This window comes from Cynocephalus volans, chromosome 4 (genome assembly GCF_027409185.1).
Source record: "Cynocephalus volans isolate mCynVol1 chromosome 4, mCynVol1.pri, whole genome shotgun sequence".
NCBI classification, from domain to species: Eukaryota; Metazoa; Chordata; class Mammalia; order Dermoptera; family Cynocephalidae; genus Cynocephalus; species Cynocephalus volans.
Window position 1 is genome coordinate 158,422,114 of NC_084463.1, and position 26,686 is coordinate 158,448,799.

At 39.8% G+C, this 26,686-nt stretch overlaps 1 protein-coding gene across 1 annotated transcript; it reads left to right on the plus strand.

Annotated features, from left to right (window-relative positions):
• On the plus strand, positions 1-24,366 carry LOC134376803 (phospholipase A and acyltransferase 5-like). The gene is given in 7 exon segments (XM_063095328.1): positions 1-166; positions 762-876; positions 2,305-2,344; positions 2,347-2,412; positions 20,308-20,416; positions 22,385-22,647; positions 24,189-24,366. Coding segments are annotated over 7 exon segments (861 nt in total). The 3' UTR covers positions 24,291-24,366.
• Positions 24,367-26,686: the final 2,320 nt, after the last annotated feature.

A 26,686-nucleotide genomic window follows, 5' to 3' on the forward strand; every position in this document is an offset into this window, starting at 1 on the left:
ATGGGCCTGAGCCGGATCCCGGCAGCCGGCGGGAAGCTCCGCCTCCCTAGGTCGCCCCGGTCCCGCCCCAAACCCGCCTCGAGAGCCGCCAGCTCGGGGTCAAAGGACGACCGACACCCTGCTCCCGGACGTTCTGCTGCACAGCAGGGGGGCCCCTCCCCGCGAGGCCGCCGCGCCCCGGCCCCGAAGCTCCCCTGGGTGGTTGTCCAGGTCCCAGCGGGTCGCTGGGCCTCCAGAAAAGGCAGACAGTTACCTTCAAGTCTTCTTCTCTAGACGTTAACCGTGATGCGTGAGTGTCAGAGCGACCGTTTATTGTCAGTTTAGCGAAAGCGAGATGGGCATCCAGGGACTCCCCGCTGCTGGACTTTAGGTGGAAGTGGGCGGCGGGGGCAGCTCCGCGGCGGGAGGACTTGGCTCCAGCTCCGGCCTAGCCCCGAGATCTGGGACACGGGCAACCCTCACTTCTCCACAAGATCGCTTAGGATCGGGGACAGGGCACTTCTTCATCCTCTTCCCGTTGCTGTCTCCGGAAATCCCGGTTTCTTTTTCGCAGAGGAACTGAGCCCTCTCCAGCACCTAGTCCCCACATCCCTGTCATCCACCCCAAAATGCATGGAGAGAGAACCAGGAGTCGGGCACGGTTCTAGACTAGAGCTCCACGTCCACCTTTGCGTAGCCATCAAGATGCTCGCTCCAACTCCCCTTTGACAGGATTCACCCCACCCCCCTTCCCCAACAGAAAGCAACTGTGGTTTGAACAGCATTTTTTCCCCTTGAATTAGAAGAAGAATCGGTGGGATCCCAAGCGTTGGTCCAGCTCCTGCCCAAGGAGCCCTGGCAGAGCACTATAGAAAAGGGCCGAAGTGTCCAGCAGGGGTAAGATTCTTTGAAAGGACTGGTCTTTGGGTGGGAGAAGCCTTTTTTTTTTAAAATATAAAGATGACCAGTAAGGGGATCCTAACCCCTGACTTGGTGTTGTCAGCACCACGCTCACCCAGTGAGCTAACCAGCCATCCCTATACAGGGATCCGAACCCGTGGCCTTGGTGTTATCAGCACCACACTCTCCCGAGTGAGCCACGGACCGGCCGGAGAAGCCTTTTGAAACATTGACTTGATTGGGAGTTTTGTAAAAGAAATCTGGAGGTGGTTTCTGTGTGAACCAGCTTACCACTAACCAGTAAGTGGGAGGCTGTTGTTCTCCTGGTAATAAGAGATTGCACTGGGCCTGGGACTTCCGCTGGCGGTAGGCAGGCCTTGCAGCAGTTCCTAGCCACAGGATCATTCTCCAGACCCCTGGGAACTGAATCACTTTAGTAGAAGGCTTACAATATTGCTGCTTGGTCTCTAACCGATGAATGATGCAACATTTTGCAGATTCCCTCAATTCACTTTCATTAATAACATGATGGTTACCTCTTTTTAAAATTCTGAGGGGCTGAAATTTTGGAGAAGAGCTGTACTTAAAATGAGGGGTTCCCCTTCCCCATACACTATTGCAAAAGAATTAAAACATGGGAAAAGGTAAAGAAAAAGCCATTATTGGTGTAACAGATGTGTACATATGCTCTCTCATTTAACCTTCTTGACAACTCTATGAGACAAATATGATCATCTCTATTTTATAGATAATCAAACAGGTTCAGACAGATTAATTAACTAGCTCAAGGTTGGTGTCAAAGGTAAGTTTCAAACTCAGGTCTTTTTGGCTCCAAAATATTTCCCTTTACTATACCGCCTCAAAAGCACACTGTTGCCTTTCATTTCAGTCCTCTGCTGTAACATTTTGTTTCAAAGGACACAGTACACTGATTTCTTTCACATTACTTGCAATTACAGTGTTGTGGCTTAACAAGATTTCTCAGAAATATGGAATTATTGGAATAAATAGCTCAAGAGTTCAAGGGACTTGCTTCTGAGCAGTGGGACCAGGATGAGAAGGGGAGGGGTGAGGTCCCCTTGCATTTCACTGTAAGCTCTTATGTACTTGTTTTGAAAAAAATCTATGTGCAAGTGTCTCTTTGATAAATATTTTTAAAAGATTATTAGCAAACTTTAAAAACTGGGAAAGTTATTCAGTGCTATCATTAGCATTTTAAACAGTTGTCAGAAACCAGTAAACTGCAATTTTGTGGTATGAAAGCGAATGACTTCACAGAAACTGGTTTAGGGAGAAGTGGCACCTACAACCTCAAAAGTGAAAAGTATCTGAAAAGTCACAGATCTGAAGTGATCTGCAATACAGATTTTCCACTAATTGTGAAATAGTTTTATTTGTTAACCATGTGACTGTACAATGATTTAGGGAGAAGCCTGTAGTTAACTTGGAGACCACACCCAGGCAGAGAGAGCGGAGATGGACTCAACACCCAAGCCTGAGTGTGAAGGCAAGTTAACAACGCGAGCCGCTGAGGTAGGTGGAACAAGAATTCTTAGAGTGAATATGTTTAACCTCCTGGCAACTTCTCTACATATTGTATTTTACTTTATTTAGACCATGTCTAATAAACATCCACATTGGTTTGGGATGTTAGTTATGCTTTTTTTAAAATAACCCAGCTTTATGGAGGTATAATTGACATATAGTAAGTTCTACAAATTTAAAATATACAATTTGGTATGTTTTAGTATTTGTATACACTTGTGTAACCATTACCACAATCAAGATAGTGAACATCATCATGCGCAAGTTTCTTTGTGTCTCCTTGTCATCCCTCCCTCTTCCCATCCTGTCCCCGTCCCAAGGCAACAACTGACCTGCTCTCTGTCACTACAGATTAGTTTGCCTTTTCTAGAGATTTACATAAATGAAATCATATCATATGTGCTCTTTTCTGTCTCGTTTCATGTAATTATTTTGAGATACGTCCATGTTGTTGTTTGTAATCAATAGTTGAATCCTTGTTATTACCGAGCAGTATTACATTGTATGGATATACCACTATTTGTTTACTCATTCACGTGTTGATAGTCATTTGTGTTGTTTCCAGGTTTTGACTATTACAAATAAAGCTGCTATGAACATTTGTGTAAGAGCCTTTGTACAGACATATGTTTTCTGTTGAGTAAATGCCTAGGAATGAAATGGCTAGGTGATATGGTAGGTTGTCTGTTTCACTTGCTGTTTTTTAAAATGGTGATATCATTTTACGTTCCCACCAGCAGTGTATGAGAGTTCCAGTTCCTCCACATCCTCATCAGCAATGATATGGTCAGGTCAGTCTTTTAAATTTCAGCTATTCTAATAGGTGTGTAGGTATCTCATCGTGGTTTTAATTTGCATTTCCCTAATGACCAATGATGTTGAACATCTTTTCATGTGTTTATTTGGCATCCATACATATCTTTGGTGAAGTGTTTGAATGTTTTGCCCATTTTTTCCTACTGTTTTGTACAAGTATATTTTGAGAGTTCTTCAGAAATTCTCTGTACAAACACTTTATCAGATATATGGTTAGCAATATTTTCTTTCAGTATGTGTCTTGTCAAAACAGGTTCTAACATTTTGATGAAGTCCAATTTATCAGCTTTTTCTTTTATGAATTTTACCTTTGTGTCTAAGAGATCTTTGCCTAATCCAAGGTTACAAAAATTTTCTCCTGTTTCTTCTATATATTTTATGGTTTTAGTTTTTACATTTACATCTTTGATACATCTTGAATTAATTTTTGTGTATGGATCAAAGTCTATTTTTTCCATATGGATACAACAGTTGATCTAGCATCATTTACTGAAAAGACTATCCTTTCTCCACTGAGTTGCCTTCCCACCTTTATAAAGAAAACCAGTTGTCATGTACTTGCGGGTCTCCTTCTGAACTCAGTTTTGTTCTGTTGATCATATTTAACTATTGTGAGGCCAATACCACACTTTAGCTTTATAACAACTCAGAGTCAAGCAATTTTAGCCCTTCAACTTTGTTCCTCTTTTTCAAAGTTGTTTTGGCTATTCTAGGTGCTACAAAAAATCTGCTGGGATTTTGGTTGGAATGGCATTGTATCTTTAGATAACTGGCAATAACTACTGTTTTCTGACCCACGAACAAGGTGTTGTATTTATTTAGATCTTTAATTTTTCTCAGCAATGTTTTGTAATTTTTATTGTAAAGATATTGCACATCTTTTGGCCAGTATTTCATATTTTTGGATACTGTTGAAATGGTATTTAAAAATATTTAAAATTTTAAAAATGTGAAACACTTCAATTTCTGATTATTTGTTGCTAGTAAATGGAAATCCAATTCATTTTTGTATATTTATCTTGAAACCTTCAATCTTGCTGGACTAACTTAATTGCTTAAGTAACCTTTGTTGGTAGATTCCATCAGACTTTTTACATAGATGATAATGTCGTCTGCAAAAAAAGACAGTTGTACTTCTTCTTTTCCAATCTGGATGCCTTTTATTTATTTTTCTTAAATTAAACTAGCTAGAACTTTTACTGCAATGCTTAATAGAAGTAGAGGGAGTAGACATCTTTGTCTAAGTCCTTAAAAAGGAAAACTTTCCACCATTACCATTTAGTATGATATAAGCTGTGGCTTTTTTTTTTTTTTTTTTTTTTTATAGATGCCATTTATCAGATTAAGGAAATTCCTTTCCTTTGCTAGTTTGAGAGATTTTTCTTTTTCAATCAGGAATGGATGTTTGATTTTAACAAATACTTTTTCTGCATCTATTGAGATGATTATCGGGTTTTTCTTTTTTAGTTTTAATTGCATTGATTGGTGTTTGGCTGTTATGATAACCTTGAAATTCTGGGGAAAAAAGCCAAGTAGCCACGATGTATTCTCCTTTCAAAATATTGTTTAATTTGATTTACAAAATTTTGTTTAGAATTTTTGCATTTATGTTTATAGAGGATATTGGTCTTTTAATTTAATTTTCTTAAATTTTAAAATTTAATTTAATTTAATTTTCTTGTAATTGGTTTTGGTATTAGGGTAATTCTAGCGTCATAGATTGTGTTTGGAAGTATTCCTACTCTATCATTTTCTTGTGTAGAATTGTTTTATTTCTTCCTTTAATGTTTGGTAGAATTTAGCAGTGAAGCCATCTGGGCCTGATGTTTTCTTTGTGGGAAGGATATTAACTACAAAATCAATTTCCTTGATACATATAGAAATACTCAGGTTATCTATTTCTTTTCGAGTGAGTTTGATAGTTTGGTCTTTCAAGGTATTTTCCCCATTTAATATAACTTGTCAACTATATTGGCATAAAGTTGTTTATAATATTTCCTTACTATGCAATTAATATCTGTAGAATCTGTAGTGAAGTCACCTCTCTTATTCCTGATATTGGTAATTTATGATTTCTCTTTTTTTTCTCCTTATCATTTGGTTAGAGTTTTATCAATTTTATTGATTTTCTTAGGTAACCAGCTTTTTATTTCATTGATTTTCTCTGTTGTTTTTCTGTTTTCTATGTCTCTGACTTCTGCTGTGATCTTTATTATGTCCATTCTTCTGCTTAGTTTGGGTTTAATTTTTATTTTTTTCCTAATGTCTTAAGGTGGAAGGTGAAGGTCATTGATCTCAGACCTTTCTCCTTTTTCTAGTGCAGGCATCTATTGCTATAAACTTCCCCCTGAGCACTGCTTTAGTGGCGTCCCGCGAATTTTAATACATTTGTTTTCATTGTCATCCAATTCAGAGTACTTACTTTTTTCCCTTTTGATTTCTTCTTTGACCCGTGGGTTATGAATAAAGAATTATTTAATTTCCAAATGCTTAAATATTTTTGAGATATCTTTTTGCTATTAATTTATGTCCATTCTGTTTTGGTCAGAGAATATACTTTGTGTGACTTGAATCCATTTATATTTATTGAGATTTATTTTATGGTCCCAAATATGGTCCATCTTGGTAAATGTTCTGTTAGCTCTTGAGAATATGTGTTCTGCTATTATTGGGTAGAATGTTCTATAAACATCAATTAGGTCAAGTTAATTCTTAGCATTATTCAGGTCTTCTGTTTATATTTTTCTATCAATTATAGAGAGGAGTATTGAAATTTCTGACTATAATCGTGGATTTGTTTATTTTCCTGACAATTTTATCAGTTTATTCTTATTGAATTGCGAAGCCCTATTATTAAGTATGTAAACATTTAAGATTGTTATTTATTTTTGATAAATTGAGTCCTTTATCATTAGAAATTACCTTCTTTATCCCTAGTAATATTCATTGTTTTTAAATCTACGTTGAGGTTGACGTAGCCACTCCATCTTTCTTCCAATTAGGTAGTATGGTATATTATTTTCCTTTCTTTTACTTTTAACCTACTTATGCATTTGCATTTAAAACGTGTTTCTCATAGGTAGCGTAGAGTTCGCTTTTGCTTCCCTCCCCGCCCCCCAGTCTAACAATCTCTTTTAATTGTGGCCACTATTGATATGATTAGATTTGTCTGTCTTTTCACCATTTTTTTCTATTTACCCCATCTGTTCTTCATTCACTGTCTCCTCTTTTTCTTCTGACTTCTTTTAGAATAAGTGAGTATTTCTTATGATTCAGTTTTATTTGTGGCTTACTGGCTATAACTCTATTTTATAATTTTAATTCTTGTTTTAGTTTTTACATTGTACATTTTAAACTTATCACAGTCCACCTTCAAGTGATATTATACCACTTTATATATAGTATAAGTATAATATTTTACTTTCATTTCTTCATACTCGTTGTGTTGTTATATATTTTGCTTATACAAGTTATAAATCTCACTATTAATTGTTATTTTTGCTTAAACACTTATCTTTTGAAAAATATTTATTGACATATAATTCACATACATAAAATTCACCCCCTTAAAATATATAATGCAGCATTTTTAGTATATTCACAGAGATGTGCAACCATCATCACTAACTAATTTTGGAACATTTTCACCACCCTAAAAAGAAACTTTGTATCAATTAGCTGTCACTCCCCACTTTTTCCTATCACCAGTTGCTGGCAACCACTAGTCTACTTATTCTGGACATTTCATGTACATGGAATCATACCGTATGTGGTCTTTTGTGACTGGCTTCTTTTACTTAGCATAATATTTATAGGTTCACCCATGTTGTGCAAGTATATATGATGTATTAGTACTTCATTTATTTTTTATTGGTGAATAATATTCCATTATATGTATATACCACATTTCATTTATCCATCAGCTGATGGACATTTGGGTTGTTTCCACATTTTGACTATTATGAATAATGTTGCTGTGAACATTCACGTACAAGTTTTTGTGTGGTGTTATGTTTTGAGTTCCCTTGGGTGTGTACATATAGTCAGTTATCTTTTAAAAGATTTTAAATTATAAGAAAACATGAAGTGATTGCACCAGTATTTTCTAAGGTGTCTTCTAGCACTAGTAGAAGATTCTGGTGAGCACCTATGATTCTAGGTGTTCAGAGTCTGCTGGGGAACTTGACTATCACAGTTATGGCTGGGTTCATGATGACTTTTTGCATTGTGTTCATGTAAATGAGGCCAGACTCTTGATCTAACGGTCAAAGATTTTTATTTCTCATTATATGATAGAAGAGGAAAATGCCAATTGATTCTACAGATCAACTGTATTGTTTAGGAATATAGAGATGTGAATTATTACAACATTATTATCAGACCAATGAATTATCAAGCCCAACCACCAATAAGAATTTCAGGTTCTTCCTGAAGCGTATTTTCTATACACTATAACAATTTCTAGAATGTTTCAAGACCATTTGTTCAAATTATACTTCCAAGGACTGATTAATATTAACAGAGAACAGAATAAGTTGGTAACGGTTATGAATATTCATAAGGCCTTCATATTGCACCATATAACAAGGTCAATATTCTTGTGAATGTTTGCAATTTAACACCTTATCAAGTCAGATTCTTTAGCAAGTTTTATGATGCAGAAAGTTACTGCTGCCTCTGTAACTGCAGGGTGGCTATTGTCTTCAACACTTTATTGTATGACTACTTTAAAAAAATTTATGAAGACTTGCATTTGTAAGGTTAGGCTCTGGAACTTCATTTGGTACCATTATAAACAAAAAGCAGGCCTGTAGAAGTCAGTGTTACTGGCAAAAATGGAATAAGAGACGAATAGGATTTTACTTAATAACAGTGAAATAAGGATGTTTATAGCATCACTTTGCAGGTTTTTTTTTTTTTTTTTTGTCCAGCAGAGATCTTGGAGGATATTCTTGTCTTTGCCCTTGATGTCCTCACAGACTATTTGGGGAAAAAAGAAGATGAGAATTTATATTCCAGTGTGATAAGCACCATCAGCATCTCCCCATATGAAACTTTGTGTAATGCTATATGAGGTTTCTTTCACCTTTCCTTGTTTGAGAGAGTTATGACAAAAATCTGCCAAGACATATCTCTTCAAGCGGTTCTGCTTTCATCCTAACCTGATTGAGGTCTGTGCATACATCTTTGATAGGCATGTTTTGTTTTCACCCTTCTCTTGTGTCCCCAGTTCTCCCTGGCCATTGTAAGGCTCTTGATGCATCCCTCCAATCACATTTCTGCTGCTTTCACCCTTTAGGACACCAAGAATTACTTACTGCTTTATATAATGGGGATGAATTAAGACAGAGCAGATGAAATAAATGTGTCTTGAGGTCCTAGCACCTGAGCAATGCCAGCTCTTTTCCTAAACTGAGGCCTTGTAGACTGCTGGCCACAACATAGGCCCCCCCCAACCCAGCCCACATTCTGTCCTTCTTCCTTTCTATTCCCTGTATCCATATGCCATCTACAAATTCATCCCCATGCTCACTTGCACCGGCCGTCCTAGCCTTTCTGTTTGTCTACCTGAAATGATGAATGAAAGTCTTTTCTTCCTCAGTGCCTTTGCACTTTCTGGATTGCCAGGACTGCTCTTCCCTGGTTTTTCCAGCCCCTCAGTGTGGCTGTGTTTGTAAGGAACTAGTTCAGGTTAGATGAGGTCATGAGCGTGAGGCCCTGAGCTGATAGGATTAGTGTCCTTATGAGAGGAGACACCAAACAGCTTGCTCTCTCTCTTTCTTCCCCCCACCCCATCCCTCCTGCAAGTGCACACAAAGAAGAGGTCACATGAGCACACAGCAAGATGGCAGATACCTACAAGCCAAGAGAAAAAGCTTCAAGATGAAACCTACCTTGCTGGCATCTTGATCTTGGACTTCCTAGCCTCCAGAACTGTGAGAAAATAAATGTGTGTTGTTTAAGCTGCACAGTCTGTGGTATTTTGCTATGGCAGCCTGGGCCGAGGAACACACATGTGTTCTCTTGAGAGAGGCCCTCCCTGACCTGTCTGTCTGAAGATCAACTCCTCCTCATCATGCCTGTATTAGTCTAGTTTCTGTTGCTTATAACAGAATATCTGAAACTGGGTAATTGATAAAGAAGTGAAATTTATTTCTTACAGTTTTGGAGACTGGGAAGTCCATGGTCCAGAGGGCACATCTGGAGAGGGTCTTTCTCTGGGTGGGGACTTTCTAGAGTCCTGTGGTGACACAGGGTATCACATGATGAGAGTGGGAAGAGTTCTCTCATGTGCTCCTTGTAAAGCCATAAGTCCACACCCATGATAACCTGTTACTCCATGAAATTGATAAATCCATTCACAAGGGCACTGTCTTCAAGATCCAATCACCTTTAAAAAGCCCCACCTTTCAAATTTAGTGATCCGATTTCTCACCCTCTTAACACTGTTACAGTGGGGATCAAGTTTCCAACACATGAACTTTTGGGGGGCACATTTGATCCATAGCAGTGCCCTTGACCTCTGCCCCTTCCCATTCACTTTCCCAGAATGCTTTGCTGCTGACTAATCTACTTTCTCTGCTGTCTTTAGCATCTCCCTCTCTGCTGGAGTCTCACCACCAGAATTTATACGTGTTGTTGTCTTTCCTGTCTTGAAAATGCCCACCCCAGACCCCATGGTTCCCTTCATTTGCCACTTGATACCTCTTCTCCATTTTTTTCAAGGGTCAGAGTTGAAAACAAAGTTCCTAATAGCTGTGTCTTGTCAATTTTCTTCTGCTTCTAGCTTTCCACATCTGCTCTAATGCCCGGTCAGGGACTGGTGCAAGAGTCAGTGGCTTCACAGTATAGGAGCTTCACATTTTTTCTTCCAGGAGTTCAAAGTAATGCCTTTTCTTTGGAATCTGGCTCCTGCTTCTCTGCCACATGCTACAGGCAGGAACAAACCCTCAACCTAGTTTCCTGCACTGCACCCGTCAGATTTATAATACTTTCAGAAATTGTTATTAACCAGGGGGCCTTACAAAAGACCAGTTTTTCTAAGTGGATGCATATTTGTGTGAGAAGGGCCAGAGCTGGGTTGCCAGGTGGTGCAAAGGGAATAAATAGCAGAGGGATGGAGGGTTTTGAAATAACAGCTTATTCCAAAGGGAGAAAAGGGGCAGAAAAATCTTAACTTGCAACTGAATATTGGAGCATCAATTGGGATTGGAGGCTACTCCAGACGATATAGATAGGTTCCTTGTGGTTCATGGAATGCTGGGAAGACAGTAAAGGAAAGAAAAAAGGACCTTGGAAAAGCCTCCAGTATAGCTGCAACCTTGGCTGCACATTAGAATCACCTGGGGAGCTATTAAAACTTTGGCTCCCGAGACATACTCAACACCAATCTGAACTTTCTAAAGCTCTGCAGATGATTTCAGTGTGTAACCAAGGATGAGAACCGATGCTCAATGTAATCAATTTACAGTGGGGGAAAATTTAGCAAGAGAGTGGGTAACTCTAGATGACTGTCAAGTCTGTGAATCTCATTCAATTATCTGCCCTAGTACCCAATCCAGGGGCAATGTTGCAGGTGAGAGAGTATTAAAGAACAAAAGAAAACTCCTTAAAATTCTAGAATTCTCTCCTCACTCCTTCCCCAATCCCTCTACCTTCTGTTTTCTGTACCACAAATCTTGTTAAACATACTTGATGACCAGAACTTGAATTTCATTAGATTTTCTGTTGCTTATAAACAGCATCACAATGAATTGTGCTATCTTCTTGTTATTCCTGGAAATAACACCAAGGATAATTGATTGATTGCTTGATAGTTGTGTTATCGGTGAGAATGACCCAGCCAGTTAGGTGAGAAGTAATTGGTTATTTGGTTGATGGGGACGTGGGCCTATGGGGGTCCTGCATATTCCTGGGAAGAACAGATGTGACTGTCCAGCTGGCTTGGCAGACTTTGAGAGCCCTGCCCTCCACTAGATACTCTGCATGGAGAGTGAATGTCATTGGTTAGGACTGTCAGGTATTGGGGTTTGTGCTCAGATAGAGTGAGATGGAGACAGGAGTGGGTTCAAAGGTAACATAACATCTCATCTGGGTTTCTCTCTGAACTGACTCAGCAATACCTGCCCTATATCGTCACCATCGCCACCACCCCCTCCATCCTGATCAATGCCACAAGTAGCTGAGTTTGATTGATTTAACTCCTGCACCTGCATCTGCAGTTATTGCTCATCCTCGGTCTGTGGGTCTTTTTTTTCTGTCTTAATGTCAGGACTTAGATATTAATGGTCCTTAGGTTACCATATCAGTGAGGGTGGGCCTATGGGCTTTGCTGTGTCCTGTGTATGTGATAGCAGAGATGGTCCCAGCTCAGTGCATATGTCTATTTTAAGACATTAGATTTAATAAATTATATTCCTCTCTTATTTACCTATGTCCAAAAGGGAAAAATAATTAGAAAAAAATCTATGAATCAAAGATCTGTACATACCTAAATTGTAAGTTAAACATAATTTAACCTGCATCAGTACATGCAAATATTGAACCTTTAATTTTTAAGATGAGTTTCAAAATATGTGAAATTCGGACTTCCTTATGGACTTTTAATTTTTAAACAGTTTTATTTAAAACATCACCTTCTTCAGTGTGCTACCACGTCCCAGGACTTAGGGAGGGGTATATCCACATCTCTTTCCCTGGGCTTATGGCAAAAGGAAATGAAATCCAGTTTTATGTCTCACAATATAATTCTGCTTTCTGGGTGAGAAGCCTGGTTTGGGGGGCCCTCTAGTGGGTGCTCAGCTGCCATTGCATTCCCCCCTTTAAACATTTTTTCATTTATTTTAATTTTATTTACCTTTTTCTATTGACACATAAGAAAGGAAGAAATAGAGAGAAATAAATACATACATCATACATACATACGTACATACATACATACATGCATACATACATACATACATACATACATACATACATACATACATACATAAGAAAGAAAGAAAAGACCACAATAATACATTGAACTTTCAGGAGAGGACAAAGCATTTCCACTTTAAGGCAGAAGAAGAAAGAGTTGGTCTGGTTAGGCAGGACGGAGCCCTGATCCTGGTCCTAGCTCTACCACAGATTTGGTGTGAGACCTTGGAAAAAGCACTGCATTTCCTTTGGCCTCAATTCCTTCCATAAAATATTGTAGTGTAGTTTGTCTGTTTTGCACCCATAAAAACTCATTTCTGCAAGTGGGTGGCACTTCTGCAATGGCTAAGTGTGGATCTCAGCAAATCCTTTCCCCCAAAAGTGAAGATAAAGCTGGACAAAATTGCCAAAGACAGCCATTTAGAGACAAAATTTGACCAACGGCATACAGCAAATTGAGAAGTATTAATGCAAGAAGATCTATTGCAGAATCTCAGAAAGAACAATGGAAGTCTATAGTATTTTAGCACCCTTTTCCCCCAGCTCTGTGGCTCTGTGGTAGACAAGGTCTTCCTGGATGGGTGGCGCATGCGGGTGGACTGACAGGCAATGGAGGGAACTGACTTTATTTGGAGAAGAGTGTGGAAAATCCTATGCCCAGAAGTGCTGTTGAAAATAATAGTTATCGCAGCTGCAAACAATCATGGAAAGCCAAAACTGCATCTAGCCTGAGGCTACAATACTGATCAGGACAAGCAACAGACCAGTGGACCAGCCAGAAATTTAACATGGAAATCCAGGTAACAAGACAGCCAAAGAGGGTCTTGAAAAGCTGCCACATATTATTTGGTGATCTGGAAGTTGTATTCAAATTCAGGAGAGACTGAAGGGGCCCTAGTGAGTCTCTCACTCTTGAATGAACACGAGGCCTTGTGAACGCAGAAAGTTAAAGCTGGGACAGACTTGTAAACATCTGGAACTTTGAATGTACTCCAACCCACACAGAGATCCACTGGCAAAAGGTTGGCTCAGGGTGTGGCTCAACGGTCAATCACTGGCTGACCAGTAAGCTATGCTGATCCAGGAAGCCAGGCTTGAAAATGAAAACAAGAAAAAAAAAAAAGCCAAAAAAAGACTAGGTAGATACATCGGTGGTTGCATGCTGACATTACAGAATTAGTTCAGGCTGGTCACTAAATGAACAAACAGCAACAACCATCAGCCCTTATTGGGAGTGTGGTGTTTTTGGAATCCAGAGTTGCTACAATATATTATGTAAAATGTCCAGTTTTCAACAACAAATTTTGAGAGATGCAAAGAAACAGGAAAGAGTGACTCATACACAAGAAAAAAAGCAGTAAATAGAGACTGTTTCCTTGTGGACCCAAATGTTAGGTTTAGCAAACAAATACTTTTAACCAGCTATCATGAATATGTTTAAAGAAATAAGGGAAATCAAGTTGAAAGAATTAAAGCAAAGTGGAATGATGATGATTGATCAAACAGAATATTGATAAGAAGGTAGAAATTATAAAAAAGCATCAAATGGAAATCCTGGGGATGAAAAGTACAATGGCTGAAATAAAGAGTTCACTAGAGGGGCTCCACAGCAAAATTGAGCTGCCAAACAGAAAAAAGAATCAGCAGACTTCAGGATGGATCAGTAGAGATTATCCAACCTAAAAAGCATGAGGAAAAAGAATGAAGAAAAATAAACAGAGCCTCAGAGGCCCATGAGACACCATCAAGCAAACCAACAAATGCATAATGTAAGTCCCATAAAGAGAGAAGGTAAAGAGGCAGAAAACATAGAACAAAAAATAATGGCTGAATACTTCCCAAATTTGCTAAAAATCATTTTCCTATGTAGCCAGGAAGCTCACTGAACATCTATACACAACATAGTCAAACCACTGAAAGCCAAACACAGAGGGAAAATCTTGAAAGCAGCAAGATGAAGAAGACTCATCATGTACAAGGCAACCACAATAAAATTAAGCCAACTTTTCATCAGGAACAGCGGAGGCCAGAAGACAGTGGAATGATGTATTAAAAGTGCTGAAAGAAAACAAAAAACAAACTATCAACCAAGAATCCTATATCCAGTAAACTATCTTTCGAAACTGAAGGTGAAATATAGATAGTCCCAGCTAAATGAAGACTGATAGAATTTGTTGCTAGCAAAGAAAGTTTTTTAGGCTGAAAGGAAGTCACACAAGATAATAATTCTAATCCACAAGAAGCAATGCAAAGTCCCAGTAAAGGTAATTGCATAGGTTATTATATATTTTATCTTTTATTCTAACTAATTTAAAAGACAATTGAATGAAACAATAATTATAAATTTTATTCTTGGTCTTCTAACATGCAAAGATGTAATCAATATGGTAATAATAGCACATAGGAGGGTGGCTGAAACGAAGATATATTGGATGAAGAGTATAACACCAGTTGGTACCTTGAATCAAGGAGAAATGGAGAGAACCAGAAATGGCAAATACATAGTTAATATACAGGATTTTATAAATATATATTTTTCTTTCTCTCTTGACTACTTTAGAAGACATGTTTGATAAAGCAATATTTGTGATACTGTATTGAATTAATAACATACATATATGTAATATATCTGACAATAATAGCATAAATGAGGGGAGAGGGAATGGAGCTAAATTGGAGGGAAGTTTCTAGATTTTACTGGAATTAAGTTAGTATTAGCTTTTACTGGAATTAAGTTAGTATTAATCTGAAGTAGATAGTGATACATTAAGATGCATATTATAATCCCTAGAGCAATCTTTAAGAAGATAATTTAAATATATGATAAAGTCAACAAAGGAATGGAAATGATACATTAGAAAATATGTATTTTATACAACAGAAGGTGGTGAAAGAGGAATAGAGGGACAAAAAAGATATACAATATATAGAAGGAAGTGACAGTCATAAGCAGCAAAGTGACAGACATAAATCCAACCTTATTAACAGTAACATTAAATGTGAATGAATTAAACACTCCAGAAAAGGCAGAGATTATCTGACTTGATAATACAAGATCCAGTTATATGCTATCCACAAGAGACACAGTTTAGATCCAAAGTCACAAATAGGTTGAAAGTAAAAAGATTTAAAAAGATGTCAACACTAACCATAGCTGGAGTAATCAGCTCAAATCAGACAAAATAGACTTTAAGAGAAGAAATATTATTAGAAAAAAAAGAGGAACATTTAAGATGATAAAAACATTTAAAATGAAAATTTAAAAAGGAAGGAATAACAGGAAGATACAACAACTGTAAACATATACACACCCAACAACATAACCCTAAAATTCATGAAGGAAAAACGGATAGAATTGAAAGGAGAAATAGGCAATTCAGAAATAATAGTTGGGGGACTTCAATACTCCATTCTCAATAATGGATAGAACAAGTATGCAAAAAATCAGTGAGCATATGAAATTTGAATGACAGTATTAATCAACTTGACCTAATTGATATTTATAGAAGATACCACATAACAGCAGCAGAATACAGATAGTTCCTGACTTAATGGTTTAACTTACGTTTTTTTCAACTTTTGATGGTGCAAAAGTGATATACATCAGTAGAAATTGTACTTTGAATTTTGAATTTTGATCTTTCCTGGGCCAGCCATATATGGTACAGTACTCTCTCATGATGCTGGGCAGTGGCAATGAGCTATGGCTCCCTGTATGTCACATGATCATGAGGATAAACAACCTATACTTTACAGTGTACTGTGTTGCTAGATGATTTTGCTGAAGTGTAGGCTAATGAAAATGTGCTGAGCATGTTTAAGGTAGGTAGGCTAAGCTATGATGTTTGGTAAGTTAGGTGTATGCAATTAAGTAAATGCAATTTCAACTCATGATATCTTCAACTTAATGATGAGCTTATCAGGACATAACCTTATTATAATTTGAGGAGCATCTATGTGTATTCATCTCAAGCATATGTAAATGTTCTCCAACATAGACCATATTCTAGGCCATGAAGTAAGTCTCAGTAAATTTAAAGGGACTGAAATCATACAAAATATTTCCTTTGATCACATGAAGTTAATTAAACACCTATAACACAATGATAGTTTTGAAACTCTACAAGAATTTGGAAATAAAGCAACACACTTCTAAATAACCAATGAATCAAAAAAGAAGCAGTAAAATTAGAAAATATTTTGAGCTGAATGAAAATGAAAACAGAACATATCAAGTTTTTTGAGATGTAGCTACAGCAGTGCTTAGAAGAAAATTTATAGCTATAAGTGCCTATATTAGAAAAGAAGAAAGCTCTCAAACCAGTGATCTAAGATCCCACCTTAAAAACCTGGGAAAAAAGCCAACTAAACCCAAAGCAAGCAGAAAGAGGAAAATATTAATTAATTATTGGAGTAGAAATCAATAGAGAAAATCAATGAAGTACAAAATTGGTTCTTTGAAAAGATAAACAAAATTGACAAACAGTTAGCCACAATGACCAAAGAGAGAGAACTCAGATAGCCAAAATCAGGAATGAAAGAGGGGACTCACTATCAATCTTATAGACATTAAAAGGAAAAACTTTATGCTAACAAATTAGACAACTTAGATGAAATAGTAAGTTCCTAGAAAGACACAGATTACAAAACTGGCTCAAGAAAAATTAGACGACCTAAATTTAATTAGGAAATAGAAATCTTTCTACAAAAAAAAAAAAAAAAAAAAAAAGCTTAGACCCAAGTGGTTTCAGTTGGGAACTCTATCGTGCATTTAGAAAAGTTAACAATCCTTCACAAGCTCTTTCTGAAAACAGAGAAACAGAGGAAGGACTGCTTCCCAACTCATTCTATGAGGCCAGTATTACGCTGATACCCAAGCCAGACAAAGGTATCTCAAGAAAAGTACAGACTAATATCTCTTATGGATATAGATGTAAAAAATCCTCAGAAAAATACAAGCAGACTGAATCTAGCAACATAACAAAAAATATTACACACAATGAATAAGTGAGATTTATCCCAGGAATACACGTTTGGTGTAACATCTCCCATATCTATTAATGTAATATACTACGTTAATGAGTAAAGGACAAAAATCATATGATCATCTCAATATCCTCAGAAAAAGAATTTGATAAAATCTAACTGCCATTCATGATCAACATTCTGCTAAAAGAACTGTCAATTGTAGGGAACTTTCTCAACCTGAAAAAGGGCACCTACGAAAGCCCTGCGACTAATGTATTTAATGGTGAAAGACAAGGAGCAAGGCAAGGATGTCGCTGTCATCACATCTATTCAATACATGTAGAAAATCCTAAGTAATCTACAAACACACACTTACAAAACTATTAGAATTAGCAAATATTTTCAGCAAGGTTGCAGGACACAGATTAACATACAAAAATCAATGTATTTTTTATGTATTAGCTATGAACCATGTGAAAATGAAATCAAGAAAATAATTCCATTCATAACAGCATAAAAATTCTTAGGAATAGATTTAACAAAATAAGGAAGACTACAAAATACTCCTAAGGTGGATAAAGATTTAAATAAATAAAAAGACAGTGCACATTTGTGGGTTGGAAAACTCTAACGGTGGCAATCTTCACCAAATTGATCTATAAATTTAATGCAATCCCTCTTGAAATACCAGTAGGCTTTATTTTTATTTTTTTGATATAAATTGATGAGGTAGTCCTAAAACTTATATGGAAAGACAAAGGACCAAGAATGGTCAAAATAATATTGAAAAAGGAGAACAAAATTGGTTAAGTAAAACGTGATGTATCCATCTGAGGGAGTACCGACATATGCTACAATGCAGATTAATCTCAAAAACATTATGCCCAGTGAAAGAAGCCAGACACAAAAGAACACATGTTGTGTGATCCCATTTATTTATTCACTTATTTTAATCTTAATTTTCAATTTTTTAGTTTTAATTTTTCCTTATTTTTTTGATCCCATTTATGTGAGATGTCCAGAAAAGGCAACTCTACAGAGACAAAAATTAGATTAGTGGTTGCCTAAAAGTAGATTAGTGGTTGCCTGGGGCTGGAGGGGAAGGTAGAGGAAAAAAGGGGAGTGACTACTCGTGGGTACAGGGTAGCTTAGGACTGGGGGTGGGAAATGGGAATTACTGCAAATGGGCATGAGGAATTTGGGGGTGATAATGGATACATTCTAAAATGGGATTGTGGTGATGGTTGCACAAACTGTACATTTACTAAAAGTCATTGAATTGTGTACTTAAAAAGCATGAATTTTATGGGATGTAAGTTATATTTCAGAAAATCTTTAAAAGAAACAAGTAAAAAACACCTCTTTACTTCTATGAATTCTTGCTCTGGCAAATGACTGTCCTCAGTCAGGGAAATAGGGCTGAGAACTGGGAGGAGAGACACAGCTCTGAAGAAGTTCAACTCACTGGGAAAATCGTGGCATGCTTGGGATAAGGAGAGATGCTATTGGAAAGCTGGTGGGTGGGTGGGCTGGTTCATATCTCGCCATGTGGCTCTGACTTCCTAGCGTGCCTTTGCAGGGAGGCATCCATGAGCTGAGTCTCTTCCTGGTACCGCTCTTGGACAAACTTAGGGATAGTGTGAGAGGGTGTGGAATCTGGAAATCAAAAGTTAGATTGAAATTTTGTTATTGAGCACATTACTAGAGTGGGAAAGTTCTGGTTCTTGCAAGTAACAAATTATCAGGAGAGCTTAAGGGCTTTGCTACATGTGTGCAATATGAGCACATTCAGTCATTCTCACGGTCATGGACCCACAGATATTCGTGTAAGTTCACGTCATTCTCATATTCACCAACACATCCACTTAACTGCACACATATCTGCATGTGTACGTTCCCATGTACACGCCAGTTGAAATATCTTAATATCTCTCTACTTCCACTAGAATGAAGGCTCCACAGCATCAATGAAAAGAATACGTCATTCTTTTCTGGTGTATTCCTAGTGCCCAGGACAATAATATCTGGTACAGCATACGTGCTCAGTAAATGTTTTTAAAAATTGGATGCTCAGCATATTCACAACTCCATGCCTACCCCTTCAAATATATTCTCATTCTCTTTTTACCTCTCTGAAGTGTGCGCACGCGCACACACACACACACACACACACACACACACACACACACACACACACACACACACACACACACACACACACACACACACACACACACGAGTCTCTTAGATGAATCTCCCTCTTTGAGAGAGAGTGTATCAGCGTCTCAGTCCAGTCAGGAGTTAGAAACCACACAGTAGGTTAAACACCATAGCGGAGTTTAAAGAATTAGTAAGCTATGAGAAAACAGGAACTATGAGATATGAGAGAACTCTGTAGGGTCTCCCAGAGCTGGGAGAGAGTACTCAAGGAAGGACAAGCTTGGAAGGGGTTTATCTCATTGGAGAGGTGTGGTTCAACCCTTTGGATAATGGAGAAGTTCACTGGTTTGGCCACGCTGGGGCCAGTCTACAATGGCTGGCAAGCAGGACGGAGTGGCCATCAGTAACAGGGGTGTGGGTGTGCAGAGAATGGGGGATGCTCCCGGCTGTAAGTGGACCAGATGGAGGACCCGCAGAGAGAATCAGGGTGCCAGCAGGGGCAGGAGGCCTTTGGGCACTGGTTTCTGTCTCGTGGGACAGGCCAATGCCACGAGTTTGATGGGGCTGACGGCAGACCTCCACCAGGTGTCCTCACACCCACAGTACTGACCATTATCCTGCCGGCTCCGAGCCAGAACCTTAGGAGAGCCCCTTGCTCTTGCAGTGCCCCTCTAGCGCCCCCTACTGAAAAAACTTAACGTCATGCTCACTTTTAAGGAGAAATGCTTAAAGGAGATGTCACTTATCACAGGGCATATGTTGGAGGGTGCATTTGGAGCTGAGAGGTAATGCACTGAAAACTGGCAGACATCCCCGATAGCTTTAATAATATGAGTGGTAGAAGGAGAGGGGGAGTCCTTTGGTCCTCTGTGTGGAGAGAGCTTTCCCCAGCTTGGGTTTCTGTAGAGTGATGAACCGCAGTGTGGGGATCTTTATTTAGGCTTGAGATGAGCTGTAGCTGATCTCCAAACAAACAGGGCCTCGGGCATGTGCAGTTTATCTTTTTATTTTCTATTATAGGGCAAATCAAGACCCAGCCCTGGAGACCTGATTGAGATTTTTCGCCTTGGCTATGAGCACTGGGCCATCTACGTGGAAGATGACTGTGTGGTCCACCTGGCTCCTCCGAGTAAGAGTGGACACTCTATTGAAATGTTGATACCGAAGTTAGCAAAGCAAACAGAAATGCAGTTAGTTACTGTGCTCCTCAGCGGCTGCCCTTCTTTAGTAATAAAACACCTGAAGCTTTTCTGTACATTTATTTACTTTGTGATGGAGATTTATCTCTGTTTACCAGTAACTAACTAGTGTCCTGCCCTAAGAGTGATACAAGTGTAAAGAGTGTCCCCCACCCCACCTGAGATCCTAGAGCACTCTTTCTTTCAAAATACAATCTAACCTGAGCCTCCATTTTGCATTGACAACTGTTCAGCATCCTTCTTCATATTTCCAAAGATCCCCAGGGAAGGGTGCAGATGCTTATCTGTTCTGATCGCCACTTGTTTCTTATTGTCCCCAAACGCTGCTTCTGGCTTCCTGATCACCTTGGCACCTTCATTCCCTTTGTCTCCTTGCTGTTCCCACGTGCTCCAGGCTGCTTCACCCTACATGTAGACACAATCCTCTTTTCAATTCTCAAGACAGCGTTAATGCAAGGCTGAGATTAAATTTGTGGTTAAAGTTTAGTGGAGATTTGATGAGAAAGCAGTGGTGATGACACAGGAAGATGACAACAGAATGAGAAATGACTTAAAATTGAATATTTAGAACCACTGGTCACAGGGGTTGCCTCAGCATTTGGACCTGGTGGGATGGAGGGCTGGGAGATGGGGAGGGAGGGGAACCCATTGCATACTCTTTGATGCCTTTTGAATTTTGCACAAGTGTGCCATTCACAATTAAATTACAGAAGGGCACTGTACCAAAGACCTTTGGCCACAACATGTTCACAGCTCTCAACCCTGTGTCCTGTCCTCTTCCCTTTGTCCTGTCTTCCTCCTTTGGCCCAGTCTTCATCCCGCTGGGACCTCCCCACAGAGCAGAGTCCCTTTCTCATCTCTTCCCTTCTTTGTCCCAACCACGCACACCCTTCTCCACTTCTTGGTCTGGAGCCCACTCGAAGTATGTAGAAATTCACCTCCCCCTCCCCTTTCCAGAATAAGCACAAGAGCTTCCTTCTCGTATGGCCAGAGAGATTGTTAACAATTATGCCTCCTCCTCCATCACATTTTTCTCTACGAATGAATTCTGCCATCTACTCCTGAATTGCCTACCACCAGCTTTTGTGAAATAAGCAGATTGTCTTCCAATACATAAAAAAAAAAAAGAACATTTCTCACATTTGGACGACGTACAAAGTGAGAGGGCACACACATTTACATATCCATATGATTGTAGCAGAAAAACAGTCCTGGCTTTAAATGACCACCCACCTGGCCTTGGACAGGTTCCTGGCCTCTCTGGGTCTCTGTCTCCTTTAAGGACTGAATATGATAATGTAGTTTTCAAATGTTTCCTTTTTCAAAGCTGTGGAATCCTATTTTCAAAGAAACCCTTAACGAGAATCCCCATATTTGAGTAGAGATAAGGGCCATGTGGCTCTTGGTGGAAGCTGGTGGGAGCAGGCACCATTCAGAGCCCTGTCTGCTTAGCCTCATGCTCCCTACAGTGGAACCGCCATGACCGTATGCATAATAGTCCCTTACTCAAGAACTGGCACTTACATAAAGGGTGCTCATCAAACATCAGTGAGGATTACTGAAGTCTAATTAGGAAACAAAACCCAAATCCTGGAACTTGGTCAGGCCAGTACAACACAGTCTGGGGATGCAACACAAGGCCCTTGTAGAGTTTAATAGGAAGGAGATAGCTGTGGTGTTGAGAGAGGGAAGTACACTGCTGGGCAATAGGCTTCTAGGGGAAGTTGGTCCTTTGCGGTTCATTTATTCCAACTCCCCCCCCCCCTGCTGTGCCTTTTATTGATGGTGCAAATGACGGTCCAAGTGAAGTAGCTCGCCACCCAAAGTCTTAGATGGGGCCAGTGCCCTGCCCCTGCTGCCCCTTGCATCTGTCTAACTTTTGTCTCCGGTCTCTCTAGGTGAGGAACTTGAGGTTGGCAGCATCAATTCCATCTTTAGCAACCGGGCTGTTGTAAAATACAGTCGCCTGGAGGATGTGTTGCATGGCTGCTCCTGGAAGGTCAACAACAATCTCGATGGGACGTACCTGCCCCTGCCCGTGGACAAGATCATCCAGCGTACAAAAAATATGGTCAACAAGATAGTGCAATACAGCCTGATCAAAGGGAACTGTGAGCACCTTGTCAACAACCTCAGATACGGTGTGGCCAGGAGCCAGCAGGTGTGGCCCCATTTGCTCTCATGAGGGCTTCTGGCTGAGCTTTCTTGAGGTTTCTCATCTCATTAGTGATCAGAGTGGTGATCAGGGTTTTCTCACATTATTTGTTGTTCTAGTAGGGCCTTCTGTTTCTACAGGACTTTATGGTTCAGAAGGTATTTCCACCTCTGTAAACCCACGGAGGAGTGAAAAAGGCTCTGGGATAATAATAAGGCCACCTGATTGGAATCCCAGCATGGCTATTAACTTGGGTGATCTCCTTGGTCAAGTCACTTTTTTTCTGAGACCATTTCTTTCTATACAAAATGGAGATAGACAAAGGTAGATAATTTATCACCAAAGTTGCAAGCTAGCAGCCTGCAGGCCACATCTTGGATGTATAGTATTTTTTAAAATTTGAATTACTGGCCAACATTTAAAAATATAGACATTTTATATAAAAGGAATCTGGATTTCCAGCCTCTCTTGAACAACCAATTGACAAGGCCATCTGGCCAGTGTTCCTGATTGCTGAAACTATGTGGCCTGGTTGTGGCTCTGTGGGGTGTGTGGGTCTAGGTGTGTCACCTAAGCTTCACTCACATTACCAGCCTGGCCTGTATTGCATTTGGCTCTGTGACCCCCCCTGCCCCCTGTCCCCCAGCCATGTAGGGTGGTGATAAATTAAATGTGGTACAAGATGTGTGAAAGAGCTTTGACAGCCTAAATATCTGTAACAGTTTCAGCTGCTCTTGCACTTGTTAATAGTTAATGCTGTGCTTGTTAAAACCACATGAGATGAAGAGTTAAAGACGGAACATAATTTTTCTATTTTTTTTTTTCTGTTTCTTGTGTTTTCTGAACAGACAGGGCTCAAATCCCAATGTTGATCTCTACCATTGCTATCCCATCTCTCAGTGAGCTCTGATAGGCCCCCCACCCACTCCCTCTCCCTTTACTTTCTGCCTCCTCGACTAGCCCGTACTCCATTCTCGTGAGGCCTTGCTCCAGGGCCGGGGGCTTTGTGGTGTCTGGTATGAGGAATCTCCCATCCCATGAGCATTTGTGCATGAAGAGAAGACCCCAAGGACTGAGAACACTGTAGGAGGCCTCTGAAGAAGGCAGGCCCAGAAATCATGAGACACAAGCCCAGAGCTTAGCTTGGACACTAATTCACTGTGTGGATCTGTCCAAGTGAGTTCCCCTCCCTGGGCCTCAGATTCTCCATTTGCAGAATGAGGGCCTCAGTGGCTGTGGCATTTTGAGATCCTTTGCCTCTGAGCCCCACACTGGAGGCAGACCCTGGGCTGAATGGCTCTGATGGAGGAAAGGGACCAGGAGCCCTGGATGTCACCCAGGTGAAAGGGAGTCCGTCTGCCTTGGAGGGCTGTCTCCAGCAATGACAGCTGCTCTAGGTCTCTTGCGGCTCTAGGATTTTTGGCAATATGGGATAACACAGGCTGCTTCCTCCTCCGGGCAGACTAGTTCCTGAAGTGGGTAAATATAGAGGAGGGTGTAAGCGTCGGATTGTTACTAACTGCCCTGTGAACTGATGTGCCTTGCAGGTAGAGCACGCCCTGAGGGAAGGAGCAAAGGCTGCAGGAGCCGTTATTTCAGCTGTAGTTGATAGCATAAAACCCAAACCAGTGACTGCCAGAAGGTGTTGAAGACTCCAAGTAGAGGAAGAGCCACTGACACCAGCAAAGAGAACATGCTTTCTTTCTCCCCGACTTTCTCTTTCAATGGCCCCATTTAAGAAAATTGTGAACTTCGGGAAGAATCTAGAATGTATTCAATTACCTCCCCAGAAATACATCCAATATATGTGATCATAGACCCATGGAATCTCAGGTCAGAAAGAACTAATATGTATTGTGTATTATGCGCCAGGCACTGTGCTAGGCATTTCACATGCTTGTCTAATTTTACTGTCTTTGTAGGAATTTCTTAGGCTGACCCTGGGCTATCATGCTCCGATACCATCAGAAACATCCCTCAAGCCTCTGCTTGATAATTTCCAGTAACAAAGAACTTTTCCAGAAGTTCTTTTTATTGAACGACAATGTCTCTGACTTCTTTCCATTCATATTAGTCCTGCCCTTTCCTAACCACAGTGTAGCTCAGGGAGAACTGTAAGGAAAACTGTGACTTGCTATTCAGGACCAACTGTGCCTTAATCTATGAACACAATTCCCAAGGAATTGTGTTTTCTTTTAAAAATTACACAGCAACTTTACTCTTTATTGTTTAAAAATCCTTGATTTAAACTTTAATTGATAAGAACATTTATCTTCCCTTTCTACCTTTAATTATGAGAAAATATGGAGTTTCTATTCTCACTGATTTCAGAAAAATATTTAAAATAGTTTAATCAATTGATCTCTACTGTGTGAATGAGGGAGAGGAAGGAGTGGTTTTTGTGTTTTGAAGAATGTTGACATGTTGGAAGATCTGAAGTTATGACTGGAGATTGTCGTGTTAGTTGACAGTTGAAATCACCCAAGTAGGCTAGAGAAGGATTCTCTTGTGTCTTGTGGCTCTGGAAATGCCTAGAACATCTCTCCCCACAAACCAAAAACATCAGTTGAGTTCCTAACAGCTCTTGCTTCACTCTCTTTATTCATTATATGGTCTAGATTGAGATTTCTTTTGCAGCAAAACCTGAGTGCCAGGAATTTATATTTTATAAAGTATATTCTTTTTAGCTTTCAACTACTCAGTCATGTTTTAGTGAATCTGTTCATCTTAACATGACTTCGAAATCATGGGCCATATTAATCTTTAATCCAACAAGCTGGATGATTCGTAACAAATAACTTCCTGACACCAAGGAATGTTTAGTAACTTCTAGACAAAGGACTCCTCCATTTCTTGCTTATGTCTGGAAAAGACACTTCTCTGGCTTCTTTCTGGTTTGAACCCAGTAGGGTAGAGACTCTCCAGAGCAATTAGAGCTTATGTTCTCTCTCAACCAACATTTTTGAGTGTCTACAAGTGCCAAGCCCCCACCTTTGCCTGAGCCTAGTGGTCAGGGCTGACCATGAGAAGTTCTGAGTCTGTTGATAGGACACAAGGCACAATTGTGCATGGGGCAAAGACCACCGGCTGGACAGCAGTTCTTCCCACTTCCAGACTGTCCATAAAGCCGTGAGCTCTAAATGCAGAGCCCACACTTTGGAGACGAAGAGGGGAAGGTTTCTTAAAGTGTTTTTTTTTTTAAAAAAAACAAATCTGTAGCAGCTCCTGCATTCTAGGATAGAAACTGAAGTCTCTGCTTTGAGTGAGACCACTTGGGTTAACATTTTTAGTCTTGCAGATGTAAGGCACATGCCCACTGTTGATGGGGAGGAGGAGAAAATCCTAAAGGAAAGTAATCCGAATGCAAATGTTTCTGAGATTAGTTAAATGCTGGTCTTTTGTTTGTGTGCTTATTTTTCACTTTTGGGGAGGCTGGTGAGTGGGGCAGTGGCATGTTACATGGAGAGTCAGACCACTTGAACATGCCGTGTTCCTTAATGGTAGGGAGGCCCAGTATGTAAAGTGACACAGGAGCCAGCAGTGTCACATGCAATCCAGATATTTGCTTAATGACAGAAAGACTGACTTCAGGAAACATTTCTGCAGAGATTATTACGGCCATAAAGCAGTCTGATTTTGCCTGCCAGGAGTGGGAGATAGGGACTGGAGAACACGTCAGTCAGGGATGTCAACCTAAAAAAGGAGAAGAGTCCCCACCACTGGGGCAACAGGCCAGACGCTGCAGGAGAACGGGCCAGAGGAGAGCCCTTTGAGACACCAGGTGAAGAGGTAAGCTGCTCTCCAGTTACCAATTTTAAGTTTTTGTCTTATAATCACCTATTTTTTTTTAATCTTTGAGGTTTGTTGTTAGCTTTGCTTGGGGAACAAAGGGAGGAACCAGTGCCCATGGTTTGTACTATCCAAGAAGGTTGCAGCTGTGGAGAAAGGAGGCTCAGGGGCCACCAGAGGTGTCCATAGGGAACAAGCAGACCTGGGAGGTTTCGTGTTGATTTAACACACAAGCATCCTTTGGTGTCCTCTGGAA